The 18,954-nt window shown below is 42.9% G+C and overlaps 1 protein-coding gene across 1 annotated transcript; it reads left to right on the forward strand.

Moving 5' to 3' along the window:
* Positions 1–10,993: 10,993 nt before the first annotated feature.
* On the forward strand, positions 10,994–18,120 carry FAM205C (family with sequence similarity 205 member C; the record flags this gene model as incomplete). Its single annotated transcript, XM_046021837.1, has 5 exons — positions 10,994–11,008; positions 12,017–12,062; positions 12,590–12,650; positions 13,826–14,310; positions 17,130–18,120. Coding segments are annotated over 5 exons (1,074 nt in total), but the record flags the coding sequence as incomplete, so codon positions are not given.
* Between the last annotated feature and the right edge of the window lie 834 nt (positions 18,121–18,954).

Genomic DNA, 18,954 nt, shown 5'->3' on the forward strand with positions numbered 1-18,954 from the left:
CTGGCTTCTGTCAGATCTCTGCCCTCACTCTGTCTGTGTCTGAGCTGTCTGCCTGCCAGGCAGTACAGCCCTTGCATGTTTTATCTCCAGCAAGGCTGGGTTTCAAAACTCCAAACTTCAGAGACCCCCAGCAGCATGGACCCATGCTGATCCTCTGGGGAAGGGTCGCCTTGCCATGGCCAGGTACCAGTTTGTCCCACAAAATAGTCGTGCCTGAGCACTAGCTGGGAATTTATGATAAAGCATGTAGCAAAAAGCCAGCACCAAGGCTTGCTGCCCTCAGCCAGAGTCCTTGTTCCTATGCTATTGAATGGGACAGCTTAATGGCATCTGCTGGGTCTTTTGTCCCCAGAGAGGCTATGCCACCCCTCCCAAATGCACTTCCAAGAAGGGAAACTGTTTTTACCCATGTGACCTAGGGGATCTCCAGACTCCCTGGTCTCTACCCTCCTTCTGCACCGGAGTACTGCTAAAACTGCTGGGTGGAACACTGGCAATGGCATGGACCTCTACAACTTCAGACTTTGCATTCCATTGGTTATAAAAACTTGTGGTAGTTGGCCCCTCCCCTTTTCCCAGTCAGTAGTTTTGGGGGAAAGTTTTTCTTGTGCGATCCCCTGCCCATTTTCCTGTTCTCTCTCTCCCTCTCTCCTTCCCACCTTTCCCTCCCTCCCTACCCCTCCTCTCTCTGATTAGGTCTGTCTCCCCTCCATAACACTGGCAGCACTTTAGTCCCCCAAATCAGCACTCTGTAATTCATAGCTTTCAGGATGTGGTCTTTTTTTTTTTTTTTTTAATTTCTAGTTGTGCAGTTTGTTCTCTCAGATCGATTTCTTGGGTGTCCAGAATGACTTGGTATTTATCTAGCTGTGTTTGAGGGACAAGGCAAGCTTAGGATCCCCCCCCCCACTCCTCTACCTCTTAACTTCCCCTTCTGTTTCTTCTTGAGTAGGTTTTGATGGTTTGTGTCTTTTACAGAATTTGTTCATTTTATCTAAGTTGTTGATTTATATATGTTAAAATTTTCATATACTAATTTATTATCCTTTTAATATCTAGAATTTGTACAGTCACTTCTCTCATTCCTGATATTGATAATTTGTGTCTTCTCTGTTTTCCCCTTATTTTTCTTTTCTTTCTTTTTTTAAGCTTTTATTTATTTATTAGAGAGAGCATGTATGAGAGAGAGAGAGAGAGAGATAGCAGGAGCAGGGGGAGAGGAAGAAGCAGACTCCTTAGTGAGCAGGGAGCCTCATGCAAAGTGGGTCTTGATCCCTAGACCCTGGGGTCTTGATTCCATGGGATCATGACCTGAGCTGAAGGCAGACACACAACCAACTGAACCACCCAGGTGCCCCTGTTTTTCACTTATTTTTCTACAACTTCTCAGAATATAAAGGACTCAGAGCTGTGGTCTTTGTCTTGGCATGTACTACACTCAAATTTCTTAACCAGCTTCCTTGGGTTTTTAGAGTGTTGATAAATAAAGTCTTGACCCTTTGGTGTTGCATCAAATATTGAGAGTGAGGAGAGAGACACAGTTTCATCAGATACTTGCAAAGGTCTGTAACAATGTAAGAACTGTTGCTCTGACCTAAACAGACATACCAATCAATGGAACATAATAGAGAGAGCCCAGAAAGAAACTCATGCACTTATGATCAATTAATTTATGATGAAAGGACCAGGGATATATGATGATGGGGAAAGGATAATATCTTCAGTAAATGGTTTTGGGAAAACTAGAGAGCCATGTGCAACAGAAATAAAACTGGACCCCTATCTTACAACATATATAAAAATCAACTCAAAATGGATTAAAGACTTGAATATAAGTCCTAGAAGAAAAATGGGGGGTAAGTGCCTTGACATCAATCTTTGCAATGATTTTTTTGGATTTGACACCAAAAGCAAAGACAACACAAGCAAAAATAAAAGTATGTCTGCATCAAACTAAAAGGCTTCTGCACAGCAAAGGAAACCATCAACAAAATGAATAAGCAACTATAGAATGAGAGAAAATATTTGCAAATCATATATCTAATAAGGGGTTAATACACAAAATATATAAAGAACTCATACAACTGAGTAGCAAAAAAAAATCTGATTAAAAATTGGTCAGGTTGCCAGAGTGACTCAGTTAAAGCTAATGTCTTGATCTCAGTGTTATGAATTCAAGCCCCACATTGGGCTCCATGCTGGGCATGGAGCCTACTTAAAAAAAAAAAAAGAGCAGAGGAACTGAAGAGACACTCATCCAAAGAGGACATACAATTGGCTAGCAGATACATGAGAAGGTCCTCAATTTCACTAATCATCAGCAAAATGCAAATGGAACCACAATGAAACATCATCTCAGATGTGTTAGAATGATTGTCATCAACTGCAGACAAAGGACTGATATCCAAGATCTATAAAGAACTCCTCAAACTCAACACTCAAAAAACAGATAATCATGTCAAAAAAATGAGCAGAAGACATGAACAGACACTTCTCCAAAGAAGACATACAAATGGCTAACAGACACATGAAAAAATGTTCATCATCATTAGTCATCAGGGAAATCCAAATAAAAACCACATTGAGATACCACCTTACACCAGTTAGAATGGCCAAAATTAACAAGACAACAAACAACAAGAGTTGGAGAGGGTGTGGAGAAAGGGAAACCCTCTTACACAGTTGGTGGGAATGCAAGTTGGTGCAACCACTTTGGAAAACAGTATGAAGATTCCTTAAGAAATTAAAAATAGGGCTCCTGGGTGGCTCAGTGGGTTAAAGCCTCTGCCTTTCGCTCAGGTCATGATCCCAGGGTCCTGGGATCGAACCCCGCATCAGGCTCTCTGCTTGGCAGGGAGCCTGCTTCCTCCTCTCTTTCTCTCTGCCTGCCTCTCTCCCTACTTGTGATCTCTATCCGTCAGGTAAATAAATAAAATCTTAAAAAAAAAAAAGAAATTAAAAATAGAGCTACCCTATGACCCTGGAAATGCACTACTGGGTATTTATCCCAAAGATACAGATGCAGTGAAAAGAAGGGCTATCTGTACCCCAATGTTTACAGCAGCAATGGACACAATCATTAAACTGTGGTAAGAGCCAAGATGCCCTTCAACAGACGAATGGATAAAGAAGATATGGTGCATATATACAATGGAGTATTATGCCTCCATCAGAAAGGATGAATACCATGCTTAGGGAAATAAGTGAATCAGAGAAAGACAATTATCATATATCTCCCTGATATGAGGAAGTTGAGAGGCAATGTGGAGGGCTTGGGTTTAGGAAAGGAATAAATGAAACAAGATGGGATTGGGAGGGAGACAAACCATAAGAGACTCTTAATCTCACAAAACAAACTGAGGGTTGCTGGGGGAGGGGAGGAGGTAGGGTGAGGGTGGTTGTGTTATAGACATTGGGGAAGGTATGTGCTATGGTGCGTGCTGTGAAGTGTGTAAACCTGGCGATTCACAGACCTGTACCCTTGGGGCTAATAATACATTATACGTTAATAAAAAATAAAAAAATTTTTAAAAAGTAAGGATGAATACCCAACTTTTATATCAATGTGGATGGGACTGGAGGAGATTATGCTAAGTAAAATAAGTCAAGCAGAGAAAGTCAATTATCATATGGTTTCACTTACTTGTAGAGCATAAGGAATAACATGAGAAATGAGTTGGTGGAAATTGGAGGGGGAGATGAACCATGAGAGACTGTGGACTCTGAGAAACAAACTGAGGGTTTTGAAAGGGAGGGGGGTTGGGGGATATGTGAGCCTGGTGGTGAGTATTAAGGAGGGCATGTATTGCGTGGAGCACTGGGTGTGGTGCATAAAAAATGAATCTTGGAACACTAAAAAAATAAAACAAACAAACAAATAAATAAATAGAAAAGAAAGACATTGTGTCAAAAAAAAAAAAAAAAACAAACCCCAGATTGACAATCTCTATCTTAATTGGACTTCTAATTGTTTTTTAGTTGTTTAGTTCAACTATATGTAATGCAATTATATATATGGTTGAATTTGTGGTTTGTTTTCCATTTATTTTATTTATTTTCTCCTTTACAGCTTTGTTTTGATTATTCAAATACTTATTTTCAGTATTCGTTTTATATACTCTATTACTTTTTAGCTGTATCACTGGGGTTTGTTTTTTGTTTATAAATTAGTTCTGTAGAAATTGTACAACCATCGTGAAATTACCACAATCTGCCATGAATTAACATTGTATCACTCTTTGTAGAATGAATAAAAATCTTAAAATATTATTTAAAAAAAAGAATGGCTGTCATCAAAAAGACAAGAGATAAAAAATGCTTGTGAGAAAAAGGAACACCTGTGCCCTGCTGGTGGGCATGTAAATTGATGCAGCCACTATGGAAAACAGTATAGAGGTTCCTCAAAAAATTAAATATACAGCTACCATATAATCCAGCAGTCCCCCTTCTGGGTATATACCTGAAGGAAACAAAATCACTATATGTGAATGAATATATACGAATGAATAAAGAAGATGTGATATATATATGTGTGTGTGTGTATATATATACACACATACATACATACATACATGTAATGGAATGTTATTGAGGTGTGAAAAAGAAGGAAATCTTGCTTTTTGCAACAACCTTGATAAATCTTGAGGGCATTATGTTGAGTAAAAAGAAAAAGAGTGGAAGATAAATACTATATTATCTCATTTATATGTGTAATCTAAAAAAAATTCCTAAACTCACAGAAACAGAAAACAGATTGGTGGCTGTCATTGGCAGGGGGTGAAGGGTGGAAGAAAGCAGGGGAAGGCAGTTAAAAGATACCAACTTCCAGTTAGAAGATTAATAAGTTCTGGGGATCTAATATACAGCATAGTGACTATAGTTAACAGTACTATATATTGTATATTTGAGAGCTGCTGAGAGAGTAGATTTAATTTAAAAGTTTTCATCACAAGAAAAAAATTGTAACTGTGAGGAGATGGATGTTAAACTTACTTGGTAATCATTTTTCAATATATACATAAATCATTATGTTGTGCACCTTAAACTAATACAATGTTATATGTCAATTATATCTCAGTAAAACCGGAAGGGGGTTGGGGTGGCAGTTGCTGGTATCTCCCAAATATACACCCAGACCTTGGTGCTTTATTTATTTTTTTTTAAATATTTTATTTATTTGACAGAGAGAAATCACATCTAGGCAGAGAGGCAGGCAGAGAGAGAGGAGGAAGCAGGCTCTCCGCGGAGCAGAGAGCCCGATGCGGGGCTCGATCCCAGGACCCTGGGATCATGACCCGAGCCGAAGGCAGAGGCCTTAACCCACTGAGCCACCCAGGCGCCCCTGGTGCTTTATTTTTTGAGGATTATTTTTGATACTTCATATATAGATTGCTGGACTCTGCCCCTAGATATTCTGATGCATTAAGTCTGGAATGAGGCCAGGAAATCTGTATTTTTACCGGCTTCCTAGTGATTCTGGTGTAAGGCTAGGATTGAGAGCCACTGGAACAGATGACTTTTTTTTTTTTAAGATTTTTTTATTCATTTGATAGAGAGAGATCACAAGTAGGCAGAGAGGCAGGCAGAGAGAGAGGGGGGAGCAGGTTCCCTGCTGAGCAGAAAGCCAATGCGGGGCTCGATCCTAGGACCCTGGGATCATGACCTGAGCTGAAGGCAGAGGCTTAACCCACTGAGCCACCCAGGCACCGCTCGAATGACCTTTTAAAGTTAGTCATTAAGGGGACACCTGGATGGCTCAGTGGATTCAGGGTCTGCCTTCCGGTCAGGTTATGGAATCAAGTCCCGTATTGTGTTCCTTGCTCAGCGGGGAGCCTGCTTCTCCCTCTGCCTGCCAGTTCCCCTGCTTGTGTTTGTGCTCCCTCTCTCTGACAAATAAATTAAAATATTTAATGAAAAAGGAAAGTCACTAAGAGGGCGCTGGACCAGGAGCATTGAGTGGGCAGGTGCTGCCCTCTAGTGTCGCTGGCTTCTTGCTACACTTAATGCATAATGAAACCTGCTGCATGAACCCTGGTGGTCTTGCTGCCTGACACAACTATTGGGTTTCCTGTCCAACTCCTGCAAATTTTAACTCTTAGGCATTAATAAAAACACTCATGTATAAAAAGGTTTCTGCTGAATATCACACCGTGCTTCTCTATCCCCAGAACCTCAACACATCCTAGATGTTCAGCAATATTTTCTGATACTGAGACACAGCAGTCAGAGTCAACAACTCTGAACAGAGTCAACAACACAAAGTCAACAACTCTGAACAGTTTCCTGAAGGAATTCTACTATTACAGTAATTGTGACACTGTGGCACAATCATGGAAGCAGATTCTAGCTTTGGCAAGTTTTCTGGAAACAAATGAATGTGAATTTATGGTCGTGTAGCCCTCCAGAGTCCATAGAGGTTTTTCAGGTACTTCATCTCCCTTGTTTGCTCTTTACGATAAGCTGTGAAGCAGGAAGGGTAAATGTGAAGATCCATGTCCACATCCTTAATGTGTTCATCACATGAATGTGCCTTTGTTTGGGAAGACTCTGATCCCACCATCCTAACTACTCAAGCACCCTTCATCAATGAGTACCAGATCAATAAACAAACCTGTACTAAAGGCCTACTCTGCAAAAAACACATAAGATTGTCTTTGGCTCTACCTCCTGAGTTTGGAGACAGGAACAAGGGTGAGTGAGTTGCTGCAGAGGGGTTCGCAGCAGATGGTTTTAATGGCTTAGTAGTGGGCTATCTGTAAGGTAAATAGTGCACTGTTTGGAGCAGGTGCAAGGTTTTCACAATCTGGTGGTTTTGTTATGGGCAGGAGGTTAGGAGGAGACAGAACTGCTTCAGCAGTGAAAAGGCAGCAGGAGCTGCAGGAAGCAGAGCTGGTTGGGTAGGGGATACAATATTCTGTTCACCTTCTCTTCATCCCATTGGTGAGAGAGGGAGTGTCCTAGGGTTCTGGAGGTGGCTGAACTCATGACACCTGACACTGGACCTCTAAGACTGACAACAATTTATTAATCATATATATTCACAGCCCAGGGTAAGAAGACACCAATCACCATGCAGGGCCACATTAGGTCATGCTAATGGAAGACAGAACTGTTGAAGTAGCCTAGAAGGCAGAAGCAGCTGCAGGAAGCAGGAGCAGTTTGGGTAGAAATAATAAAAGTTGAAGACTGAAGCTACATTGTAGGTATCTTGACCTGCTACTAAAAAGGTGATGCATTCCGATAAAAATTCTACCAGTATTTTTTTTTCCATTTTATTTATTTTTTCAGCGTAACAGTATTCATTGTTTTTGCACAACACCCAGTGCTCCATGCAAAACGTGCCCTCCCCATTACCCACCACCTGTTCCCCCAACCTCCCACCCCTGACCCTTCAAAACCCTCAGGTTGTTTTCCAGAGTCCATAGTCTCTTATGGTTCGCCTCCCCTTCCAAATTTTTTTTTTTAAGAGCTGGAGCAAATAATCCTAAAATTTGTATGGAATCAGAAGAGACCCTGAATTTCTAAGGAAATGTTGAAAAACAAAAACAAAACTGGTGGCATCATGTTACCTGATTTCAAGCTTTACTACAAAGCTGTGATCACCAAGACAGCGTGGTACTGGCATAAAAACAGACACATAGACCAGTGGAACAGAGTGGAGAGCCCAGATATGGACCCTCAACTCTATGGTCAAATAATCTTCGACAAAACAGGAAAAAATATACAATGGAAAAAAGACAGTCTCTTCAATAAATGGTGCTGGGAAAACTGGACAGCGATATGTAGAAGAATGAAACTCGACCATTCTCTTACACCATACACAAAGATAAACTCGAAATGGATAAAAGACCTCAACGTGAGACAGGAATCCATCAGAATCCTAGAGGAGAACATAGGCAGTAACCTCTTCGATATCAGCCACAGCAACTTCTTTCAAGATATGTCTCCAAAGGCCAAGGAAACAAAAGCGAAAATGAACTTTTGGGACTTCATCAAGATCAAAAGCTTCCGCACAGCAAAGGAAAGAGTCAACAAAACAAAGAGGCAACCCACGGAATGGGAGAAGATATTTGCAAATGACAGTACAGACAAAAGGTTGATATCGAGGATCTATAAAGAACTTAAACTCAACACACACAAAACAGATAATCATATCAAAAAATGGGCAGAAGGTATGAACAGACACTTCTCCAATGAAGACATACAAATGGCTATCAGACACATGAAAAAATGTTCATCATCACTAGCCATCAGGGAGATTCAAATTAAAACTACATTGAGATACCACCTGACACCAGTTAGAATGGCCAAAATTAGCAAGACAGGAAACAACGTGTGTTGCAGAGGATGTGGAGAAAGGGGAACCCTCTTACACTGTTGGTGGGAATGCAAGTTGGTGCAGCTACTTTGGAGAACAGTGTGGAGATTCCTGAAGAAATTAAGAATAGAGCTTCCCTATGACCCTGCAATTGCACTGCTGGGTATTTACCCCAAAGATACAGATGTAGTGAAAAGAAGGGCCATCTTTACCCCAATGTTTATTGCAGCAATGGCCACGGTCGCCAAACTGTGGAAAGAACCAAGATGCCCTTCAACGGATGAATGGATAAGGAAGATGTGGTCCATATACACGATGGAATATTATGCCTCCATCAGAAAGGATGAATACCCAACTTTTGTAGCAACATGGACGGGACTGGAAGAGATTATGCTGAGCGAAATAAGTCAAGCAGAGAGAGTCAAATATCATATGGTCTCACTTATTTGTGGAGCATAACAAAGAACACGGAGGACATGAGATGGAGAGGAGAGGGAGTTGAGGGAAACTGGAAGGGGAGATGAACCATGAGAGAGTATGGACTCTGAAAAACAACCAGAGGGTTTTGAAGGGGCGGGAGGGTGTGGGAGGTTGAGGAACCAGGTGGTGGGTAATAGGGAGGGCACGTACTGCATGGAAGCACTGGGTGTGGTGCAAAAACAATGAACACTGTTATGCTGAAAATAAACAAATAAAAATTAAAAAAATTTAAAAAAGGTGATGCAAGCTCTTTGTTAACTTGTCATTCAGTACTCTTTGGTTGAAAAAGTCTTCTCATTTAAAGATGTTAAAATGGCTGAAATTCATCCCCTCATCAGGGCGAGACTCTTCTTAAATTATTTTAAATGTAAGGATGCCTTTTGTTTGTGTTTTGTTCCATATAAAAAAGGACACTTAAGAAAAACATTCACTAATCCAGTTTTTATTAAATCATTTTCAGAGTATTCTTCCTCATAGCTAATAAAGAAAATCCTTCATACTAATGATTGGTAGGGATTTTTTTGCCTTTTGTTTCTGAAATTGTGGTATATATACTTAACATAAAATTTACTGTTTTAACTATTTTTAAGTGTATAGTTCAGTGTCATTTAATACATTTACAGTGTTGTGCAGTCATCTCCACTATCCATTTTCAGAACTTTTTCAATTTCAGAACAATTTCAAGAATAGTAACTCCTTAATCCCTTCCTCCCCAAACCCTAATAAGATTGAGTCTTGATTCACATGAATTAGTTTTATCTTTGTAACTAGGGTCGTTAAGTGTCTTGAGAGAAGGCGGGTAACAACACAAATATGTTTGTGCTTTTGATACTGCTTAGCTTAGGGATGAACTCAGATTGAATGCTCACCACACATGTCTAGTGTTAGATTGGCTGCTGGAGGAAGGACCAAGTGGCACTTTCAGAGATTTTCAGCCTAAGAATTTTGGGGGTATGAGACCTCTCTTATCAGGGCAAGGGGAATTTCCGGAGTCCTAGGGTGTTGGAGGCATCTCACAATGTAGACAGGGGCCATGAAGTTAACATTAATATGTGAATCTGTGAACGTAAGAGGGGTGGGTAACTGAGGTTGGACAGGAAAAAAACTTGCCCTGCCTAAAGGTATTCAAATTCAGACTTCATAAAACATTTAGCCAAACATTCCAAACATGTGGGATTGAACCAAAGAACCACAAGTTTGTATTCCTTAATCAAAAATGTTGCCAGTGGCTCATCTCCAGAATAGGCAGGATGCTAAAAGGTCTGTAGAGCTATTCTGAAAAATCAATCTCCAGAAGAGAGCCTCATTCATGTGCTTCATGGAAGGCAGTATTTACAGTCTTTTCCCACCCATCCCAAGCTTAACCATAGACTGGGAGGAATCCTTCTTTAATTCCAGAAAGTTATTTTAAAAGACAACAGCTATGTCCTTTCCTTGACATATCAGACATGATCTTCTTCTTGAACCTCTTTTTTTTGAATAAATTTATTTTTTATAAACATATAATGAATTATTAGCCCCAGGGTTACAGGTTTGTGAATCACCAGGTCTACACACTTCACAGCACTCACCATAGCACATACCCTCCCCAATGTCCATAACCCCACTCTTCTTGAACCTCTTAATACTGACCACCAATTGCTTGAAACATCAGAATCCTCAGTTTCTTGTTTTTTTAAGATTTTTATTTATTTGAGAGCGAGAATGAGAGAGAGAGAGAGCATGAGAAGGGGGAGGGTCAGAGGGAGAAGCAGACTCCCTGCCAAGCAGGGAGCCTGATTCGGGACTCGATCCCAGGACTCCAGGATCATGACCTAAGCTGAAAGCAGTTGCTTAACCAACTGAGCCACCCAGGCACCCCAAATCCTCATTTTCTAATAGCTAACAAGACAACACATGTCCTAGCCTCTTGTGTGTTTTTTAGTTATCTTCCCAGTATAAGTGATGTAGTCCATGGGGTTCCTCTGACCTAACCACTCTCTCTCTTGTAGGGCATGCAGTGTACATGAAGACTAACTTACCTAAGGATAGATGCCAGACTGCTGTCTTAAGAAGAGACCTAAGCCATCGGGTTATAGGGAATAGAGCATGAAATGATATACGCTGCCTGTGACCTTGGCACCTCTAGGGCCCAAGCTCTGCAACTCATACAAACAACCGGATACTTCATCTGAACACTGCATCACATGAACTTCTCCCAGACAAATAAAGGTCTGTGATGCTCTGCATGCCTTTTGAAATAGGAGAGCTTTGTGATGTAGTCTAGTGATCTGGTTCCATCTTCTGTGAGGCAGAGATGACAAAATCTAGAATTTGGAGGCATTAGGCTCCAAGTCCCTGAAAGCCTAGGAAGAGAGATGGCTAGTGAGGTTTAGATTATGTTGACCCCTACATTTCTTCTGTGGGATATTGGATATCCCTTATACACTTATGGCTCCATCATTATTATTGCATTAATTATTTGGCAAGTGAAAAAGAGCCACCAAGAATTAAGGTTGGGACCTAACAGGAGCTGTTGCCGGGTAGGGAAACACGATGACCATAACTAAACTGATTAAGCTTCAAACAAGATTTTATCCTCTTATTTTCTCCTGTTACCCTGACCCCTACTTTTTTTAAAAAAGATTTTATTTATTTATTTGACAGACAGAGATCACAAGCAGGCAGAGAGGCAGACAGAGAGAGAGGAGGAAGCAGGCTCCCTGTCAAGCAGAGAGCCCGATGCGGGACTCGATCCCAGGATCCTGGGATCATGACCTGAACTGAAGGCAGAGGCTTTAACCCACGGAGCCACCCAGGCACCCCCTGACCCCTACTTTTTTATAGGGGTTTCCTCATGGATCCCTTAGTAGATCCAAATTTGGGTTGATTCTTCTGGTTGGGAGACATTCAGGACCTTGGGTAGCTAAAATCCTTTGGCTGCTAGACCTCTTATCCTTTAATCTGTTCATATTTTCTCCTATCTCATTCTGATATCCCCACAGAACTTGTTCAGGGAGTGGGGGTAGAAGTATATAGTATAGGAGAGCCTTAAAATGAATTAGTAATAAGAGAAGGGAAACAATGGGTGAAAAAGATAAAGTAGGGAAAGGAATGGTAGGAGAGTATATAGAATTGGAATATAGAAAAAGTTTGGGAAATATTTACAGATTTTGTCTCATTTAGACACAAAAAGTAAAAGGTACCCCAGCTTAATACTCTAACTTTCTTGTTTTCAAGCGTCACCGGAGAGTCAAACAAAGGGCTAAAGATAGAACATCAAGAGGTAAAGTCGTAGTTTCTCCCTGGACTCCCCTCGCTATGGGCAAGATTCCCTGATTCCTGTCACTCTATGACCCCTGGAACAAGTAGCCAGGTGCTGTAACCACTGAAGGCTCCTATTGCCCCAGCTGACAAATTCTCCCAGAAGACTTTCTTGGGTGGGAAATCAGCCTGGGAATGTCCCAAAATTCTCTACCTTATACCTGCCCCTGGGAATGGAGAATGAGGAAGTAGGACAGAAGCCTTTTTTTTTTTTTTTAATAGTTTTATCACCCTGTGGAAGTCACTTCATGTCTCAGTCCATGGTCCAGGAAATGGGCGTCTCATGATCCTGCCTCACTCACAGTGTAGTTGTGATGATCAAATGAAATTGGGTCCAGGACAGCATGTTGCAATGGGTTAAGTTGTACACAGACGTGCCTTAGAGCATTGACTCTTGGGGTTTTCAACCTCCTCTTACTCAAGGCCTTCAGCTTCCTATAGGATATCCCTGCATCCTCTCATTTCTGTAACACTGTCCTGGTTTTTCAGCTAGGAGACATTCCCGAGAAGAAGCTGAGAAGCCGTGGGAGCTGCTCTCTATCATGAAAAGGTGATCACTTCTTCTTTGTAGTCTCCAAACTCTCAGCCTGGCCTGTGATGATTTCTCTGCTTGGCCTGGGGCAGGGAGGAGAAGAGGGATAATGTCTGGGAGGGAGTCAGACACAGTGGATGGTGAAGACTGGTTGAGAGGGTTACCAGGGCAGAGGGGGATCAGGTGTCTCAGGAAGGAGGAGTCTCCCAGTTCTGCTCTGGGCTAGGTTCACAGTGGTCCTGAAATTCAGGATTTCACTACTATGTAATTCACTGAAGACGCCACATAAGTTTGCACTCAGCCACAGACAAGTTATCCAGTCAAGAGAATAGATAAATGCATGCACAAATAAATGACCATGTCATATTCCCTTTATAGTTACAACTATTCAAGGACAGACCCCTGGAACCTGCTGATAGTACCTCCATGGTTTTGTCTTCAGGGAGGCCAACTCCTGGGACAGCCCTCAGAAAGGAGCCTGTCATCCTCTTAAAATCTCTAGGAATGGGATTGGCTCTCAAGAGATGCTATGTATAGGAGCTAGGACACTTCCTAATCCCCAGAATGCAGAGTTCCCACAAAGACCTCATTTTCCGCAGCTTAGGAATATGAATGCCAGGCTGTGGCCTTCTTAATCCCAGAAGAGTCTGACTCCCTGTTCTCCCTGGTAATGTTCCTGGTGATGCCCCATCAGCTAACCATTGGCTCCCTGCTTCTGCCTTGTTCCTTTTTCCTGGTTCAGCTTCTCAACATAGATCAACAGAGAATGTACCCCACCTCCTAGTCTCTCATGGCCCTGCATTCCCATGGATTGTCTGAGACCTTGCCCAACAAGCTCCAGACCCTTAGCCCAGCCCAGCTCAACATAACCTGACAATGGCATTTTCCTAGGAGGAAAAGGGGGTGGATAAACACCCTGGGGGTATAGCCCCAAGGCTCCCAGGACTAGGGGAGGGTGGACCAAATCTCCAGGCCACGCATATTCAAAGAGGCAGGTGTTGGGGTGCCTAGGTGTCTTAGTCAGTTAAGCGTCCCACTCTTGATCTCAGCTTGGGTATTAATCTCGGGGTTCTGAGTTCAAGCCCTGCTCTGAGCTCCATGCTAGGTGTGGAGCCTATTTATAAAAGCAAACCAAACCAAACAAAGAGGCAGGTGTCACTCCATCAGTAACTGTTGCCATCTTCCCTTCCCAGCCAGGGCTGGCTTCCTAAGGAGGGAAGTGTGAGGCGGCTCCTGTGTGCAGATCCTTCCTGCCCCATCTGCAATGCTGTGGCTCTAGAGATTCAGCAGTTGCTGGCGGGTGAGAACACCCTGATCTCTCACCCTTCATTGGGGCCATCACAGGGCTCCTCTTGCCTAGAGATTTTGTCCACGTCTAGTCTCTCTTTGGAGCAGAGTCAGGGTTTCCTGCACTCCAAAGATCTTTCACTTCCATCTGTAACCTCCACAAAGTTAAAATTAACGGGTCAGAAATCCTTAACACAGTCAGCTGCCCAGTCAACCACTGTCAGCCTCCAAGATCACCAGGCTGAACTCCTCCAGCGAAGGAAGGGATTTCAAGTGCCAGATGTGTCCAGGGATGCAGGAGCTCGGTCTTCTTCAAGTGAGGAGCCTAGGATTCCTGTGAATCAGCAGGACAAGAGGAAGAGCCACTCTGAATGTGTGCTGGAAAAACAAGGTCAGCTGCCCTTGAATATCTGATTCTCTTTCTTTCCCTGAATTCAGAACTCATGAACACAAAACACCCCATTGCCTTGCATGTTCCTATTTCCCCAGTCCTTAAGTACACGTATAAATGCATGCATTTCTATACCTGAGGGCTTCCAAGATCTTTAGAAGAGTTCCTTTGACAGCTTATAATACATAGCCTCAGATACTTTCCAAGCCTTGGAGGAAAAAAAACCAATCATTTCTTTCATCATAATGCTACCTCTAAGGCCGCTATTGAAAATATGGAGTACCTTCCTGATCCTGGGTTCATGAGAGTTGAGCCATTCCACCCAAACTTTCTGGTTTATAGAAGGATCCACTATGAACCCAGAGCAAATGCCACTGCAAGCAAATCCCAAACTCCATAGCTCTGGCTCTACCCTCTACTACATTTCAATTTCTAAGTGGTCTCTATCCGTTGCCTGGAGGACCCACTGAGGCCTCAGTGTGCTATTTGCAGCAGAAACATAGCTACCTTTCTGTGGTTCCTCTTTTCTGCACAATGGGTCCTCAGTCTCCCCATAAAGATCTCTCCACAAAAGGGGAGCCCAGTCCCCTTATTCTTCAAGAATTTCTTCATAATCTCTGTACTGTCTAAAATGTCCTTCACCTAAGTTAGCCCCACCTTCTTTCCACAGTCCCAAATTTGGGCTTCTCCATCTGACTAACAATGAACCCATTTCACTATCCCATTTCCTCCTCTGGCCAAGTGTGAAGACTTAGAGCAGCACCAGCTGCAAAGGCAGCTACATCTTCAGTGGGGCTTGCCAGCTGTTACCCAGAAATGTCTGTCGGTGCAGAGAACCATACAAAATAAGCCCTGAGACATGTTTCTTCCTGTCCCCAGGGGCCTACCTGTTAGGAGAAACCCCTTTCAGTCTGCAAGAGGGAGGTGGTATTTCCCTGGAACATGCCCAGAGCTGCTTGAGTTCTACTTTCAGAAGTTGCTGATTTAGCAAGTTGATTCACTATTGCAAGGGCCTGCCCCAGAAGATCCAGCAGTCCAAACAGTTGCTCCTATCTCCTCCTGACCAGCAGCCCCTGCCCCAGAGCAGCACACTGATCAGTGTGAGTGTCCCCTAGTTTGCAGACCTAGAGGCCAGTGGAGATAGTGATTTGTTCTGATCCATTGTGGCAGCAAGGCCAATCCACAGTTGCTTGCCCAGGCTAAGGCACTGTTGCAGAGGTATGGTGACTACAGGTGTGGGGAAAACTGATGGGGCATTATTACTGTTCACATTTGCAGCTGTTGGGACTAGAAATCATTGGACCTGCAGCATTCCAAGGGCCCCGACAATAGCTTGGTTCCCTTGTGCCAGAAAGAAAGTCTCTAGATGTAGTGGTTAGCTGTCAGCCCCTACGTGGATCAGGAAGCCACATCCTCAACACTGATAGGCCTTGACCAGCAGCAACAAGCCCTACTTGATGCTGTCACTGATCATTCTGGTCAGCACCTGCCTGGGTATCTTCCCACGAAGATACTGGAGACAAGTTTTGGCCTTACTGTCAGGGCTGCCAGCTTTTTACTATGTGGCTTTCTCCAAGGCCATGACCACAGTAATCACTAACCAATCTGCATTCACAGAGATGTGCCTGGGGCTTTGGGGGGCCCAGTATAACCTATGGCTCAATATCATCTAAACATCAATGCATAAGTCCTGGGCCAGGTTTTCAAGATGCCAGTGAGACTTGTTCTGACAATATATAAGCATTCCAGGTTGAAGTATAGGTGAATGGAGATGGTGCCTCTAGAGAGCCAGACATATTGCTGGCCCCTGTTCACTCAAGATATCCATCTTGACCAAACTAAATTTTTATCTGAAAAATTCCTGTAGATACATTTGGGAAGTCTTACAAAAGAAAAAGGAGTCCAGGAAAAAATTGTGGCTGTCCCAAGGAATATCTGTTCCTAGAAGTCCTTTCAGAGTCTAAACAAGCAAGGAAAAACATTGCTTCAGGATCTCCCCATCCCACCAGGCATCATCCCATGTGCTCTAGAATGCTCTGCCTTAAAGAATAGCTTGCAGATAAACTAAGGCAGTGCAGGAGAACCAAAAGCAAGCTAGTCCCATCGGGCTTCCAACATCTCACAATCTACTGGGGGGACAACAGGGGCCCAGATGCTTTGTATTCACCTGGAGGCCATGTGAACAAGCTCAGCCTGGAGGAGCCTGGAACACTTATCCCCTGCAAAGGTGGTCACAACTCCCTAACCCAGCAGAGAGAACAAAGGACCCAGGAAGACTTAAAGCAACAGAGAATCACAGAAAAGGGGGTTCAGTTTTGAAGCTCTCCCTAGCCAGAGAGAACATCTACTCTGCTGAGGCCAGGAGGGACACTTATAAATAGAATATACATATATTATATAATTATAATAGAATATAAATATAAATAGAATATAAATATAAGTAGTGCCCCTGACTTCCCAAATGTATCTCCAGGATCTTTCTCAGGTAGGATTTTAGTTAGGTCAAGATGGTTTCCTTGAATGAGTTGGAACTATCAAGGATCTGTCTGGGCCTGCAGAGCTACTATTTCTATCCTCTCAGCTGACTGATCCCTGTCAGCACCTTCACAAGAATGCCAAAATTAGAGTCCCAGAGCTTAATGGGCCAGACCTTACATGACCAATTTACTGGGTAATTATTTGCTGGACCAAACTGTAAGTCCAGCATTTAAAGTGGCCACATTTTTGAGATCCAAACTTTGCAGGGCCACACTTTCTAGGGTCGAAAGCTACAGGGTCTAGTAAAAGCAGCCCATATTCACAAGATCCCGTTCTTCCAGAAGCTGCAGAAGCTGGCTTGGGAAATATGGTGAAGTACTTTCCACACTGGATTAATCCTGAGATGAAAAGTCAAGGGCATAAAGAATCCATTCTCCTCTCTAAGGATGAAACAGTGCCCAAAACCATGACAAAAAATGTTGAGAAGACTCCACCCCCGACCAGATACCCTGTGAGAGGGGCCAACTTGGAGAAGAAAACAGAGGAGGAGGGCATGACCTTCTTTGATGCCCCCCAGTCTATGGACAATGAACTCAAGGAACAATCCCTTCAGCCCAGATGCTCCTCATTCCTGTGCCTTTCCCGAGATGGCTCCAAGCATTGTCCTCAGCTGACTTGTGCCACTCAACCAGAAAACCCATCCCACGTCTCAGCTCTCACCTCAGCAGAAGGCACTGGTCTACACAAAGAGAATACCCAGTCCAGGAAAAAGGAGTTCATAGGTTCCCAATCCTCTGCATGCCCATGAAAAAGACTGTCATCATTTCGGTTAATGTGCAGGTGAGGCAGGACCCTCTCCAAATATACTCTATACCTCTAAGCAAAGAACCACCTGTTTCTGCTTCCTTATTTCTAAGGTTGTGTGTGATATAGAGAGTAGAGGAGGTAGATAATACTTACCATACAGAATAGGAGCTTAAATACGTATTTCAAATAGATCAGCATTTTTCCATACAACTCTTTCAGTCCCAATCTGAATTATGGATTGGGGGACTTGAGCAAAGAAGGAAGACCCTTGTCCAAGGTGTATGGAAAGTGCACCAGGCTTGAATTCTATCATGTCTTCCTGTGGCATCTATGGGCTCTAGAGGAGCAATGTGGACATGAGAATAGTATAAGAAGTAGCAGCCAGGAATCTAGTGCATTTTTGGCCCATAGGCACAATTCACCAATAACTTCTTTATATACCCAGAGTCTGAAGGGAGGTTTTTTACAGGAGTGTCACAATGCTCATCCTTGATAAACACAAAAGCATACAGGTAATGTGACACATGTCAGAAGCAAATGATAGAATCTCCCCTCTCTGAACACTGTTGTTACTGATTAGATCTTTAAAAGGACTAATCGTCTGGGAGTCTGCTGCAGCCCGTTGCCAGTTTAACCCTCATTGCCTTTCAGCTGCATGGAATAAAAGCCTCCTAGAATGAAGATCAGTTGAAGAGAAGGTTCCCAAAAAGATCACAATAAAAACGACTTTGACCTGAGTCTTAACATTCAGTAGTTCAAATATTCAACCACTATGTGCCAGTACTATGTCAGACACTAGGAGCACAACAATAAACAACAGGCCTTCCTCCATTGAGCTTATGGACTCATGGAGTAGACAGTCAAAAAGTTGCTAAAACACTTTGATAAGGACTGGTTAGAGGAAGTAGGTGAAAATACACAGGAGGGCACTTAAACTAATAGGGGGAGGGAGTTCATGGAAATTTTCTTAGAAGAGGTGATATGTAGACTGAATTTCAAAGGATAAGAAGTTAGCCAGGAAGGAAGTGGAGAGTCTCTGGGTTTCCTCCAGCCTGAGTGTACAAATTGTGCAAATGTATGGTGTCAAACAAATGGACATGCTATGTAAGAGAACAGTAACTTGCTGGAGAAGTACTTATAATAATCAAAAACATATTAAAACTTTTGAGGGGTAAGGGCGCCTGGGTGGCTCTGTGGGTTAAAGCCTCTGCCTTTGGCTGGGGTCATGATCCCAGGGTCCTGGAATAGAGCCCCGTATCGGGCTCTCTGCTCAGCAGGGACCCTGGTTCCTCCTCTCTCTCTGCCTGCCTCTCTGCCTACTTGTGATCTCTGTCTGTCAAATAAATAAAATCTTAAAAA

Source organism: Meles meles, chromosome 11 (genome assembly GCF_922984935.1).
Source record: "Meles meles chromosome 11, mMelMel3.1 paternal haplotype, whole genome shotgun sequence".
NCBI lineage: Eukaryota > Metazoa > Chordata > Mammalia > Carnivora > Mustelidae > Meles > Meles meles.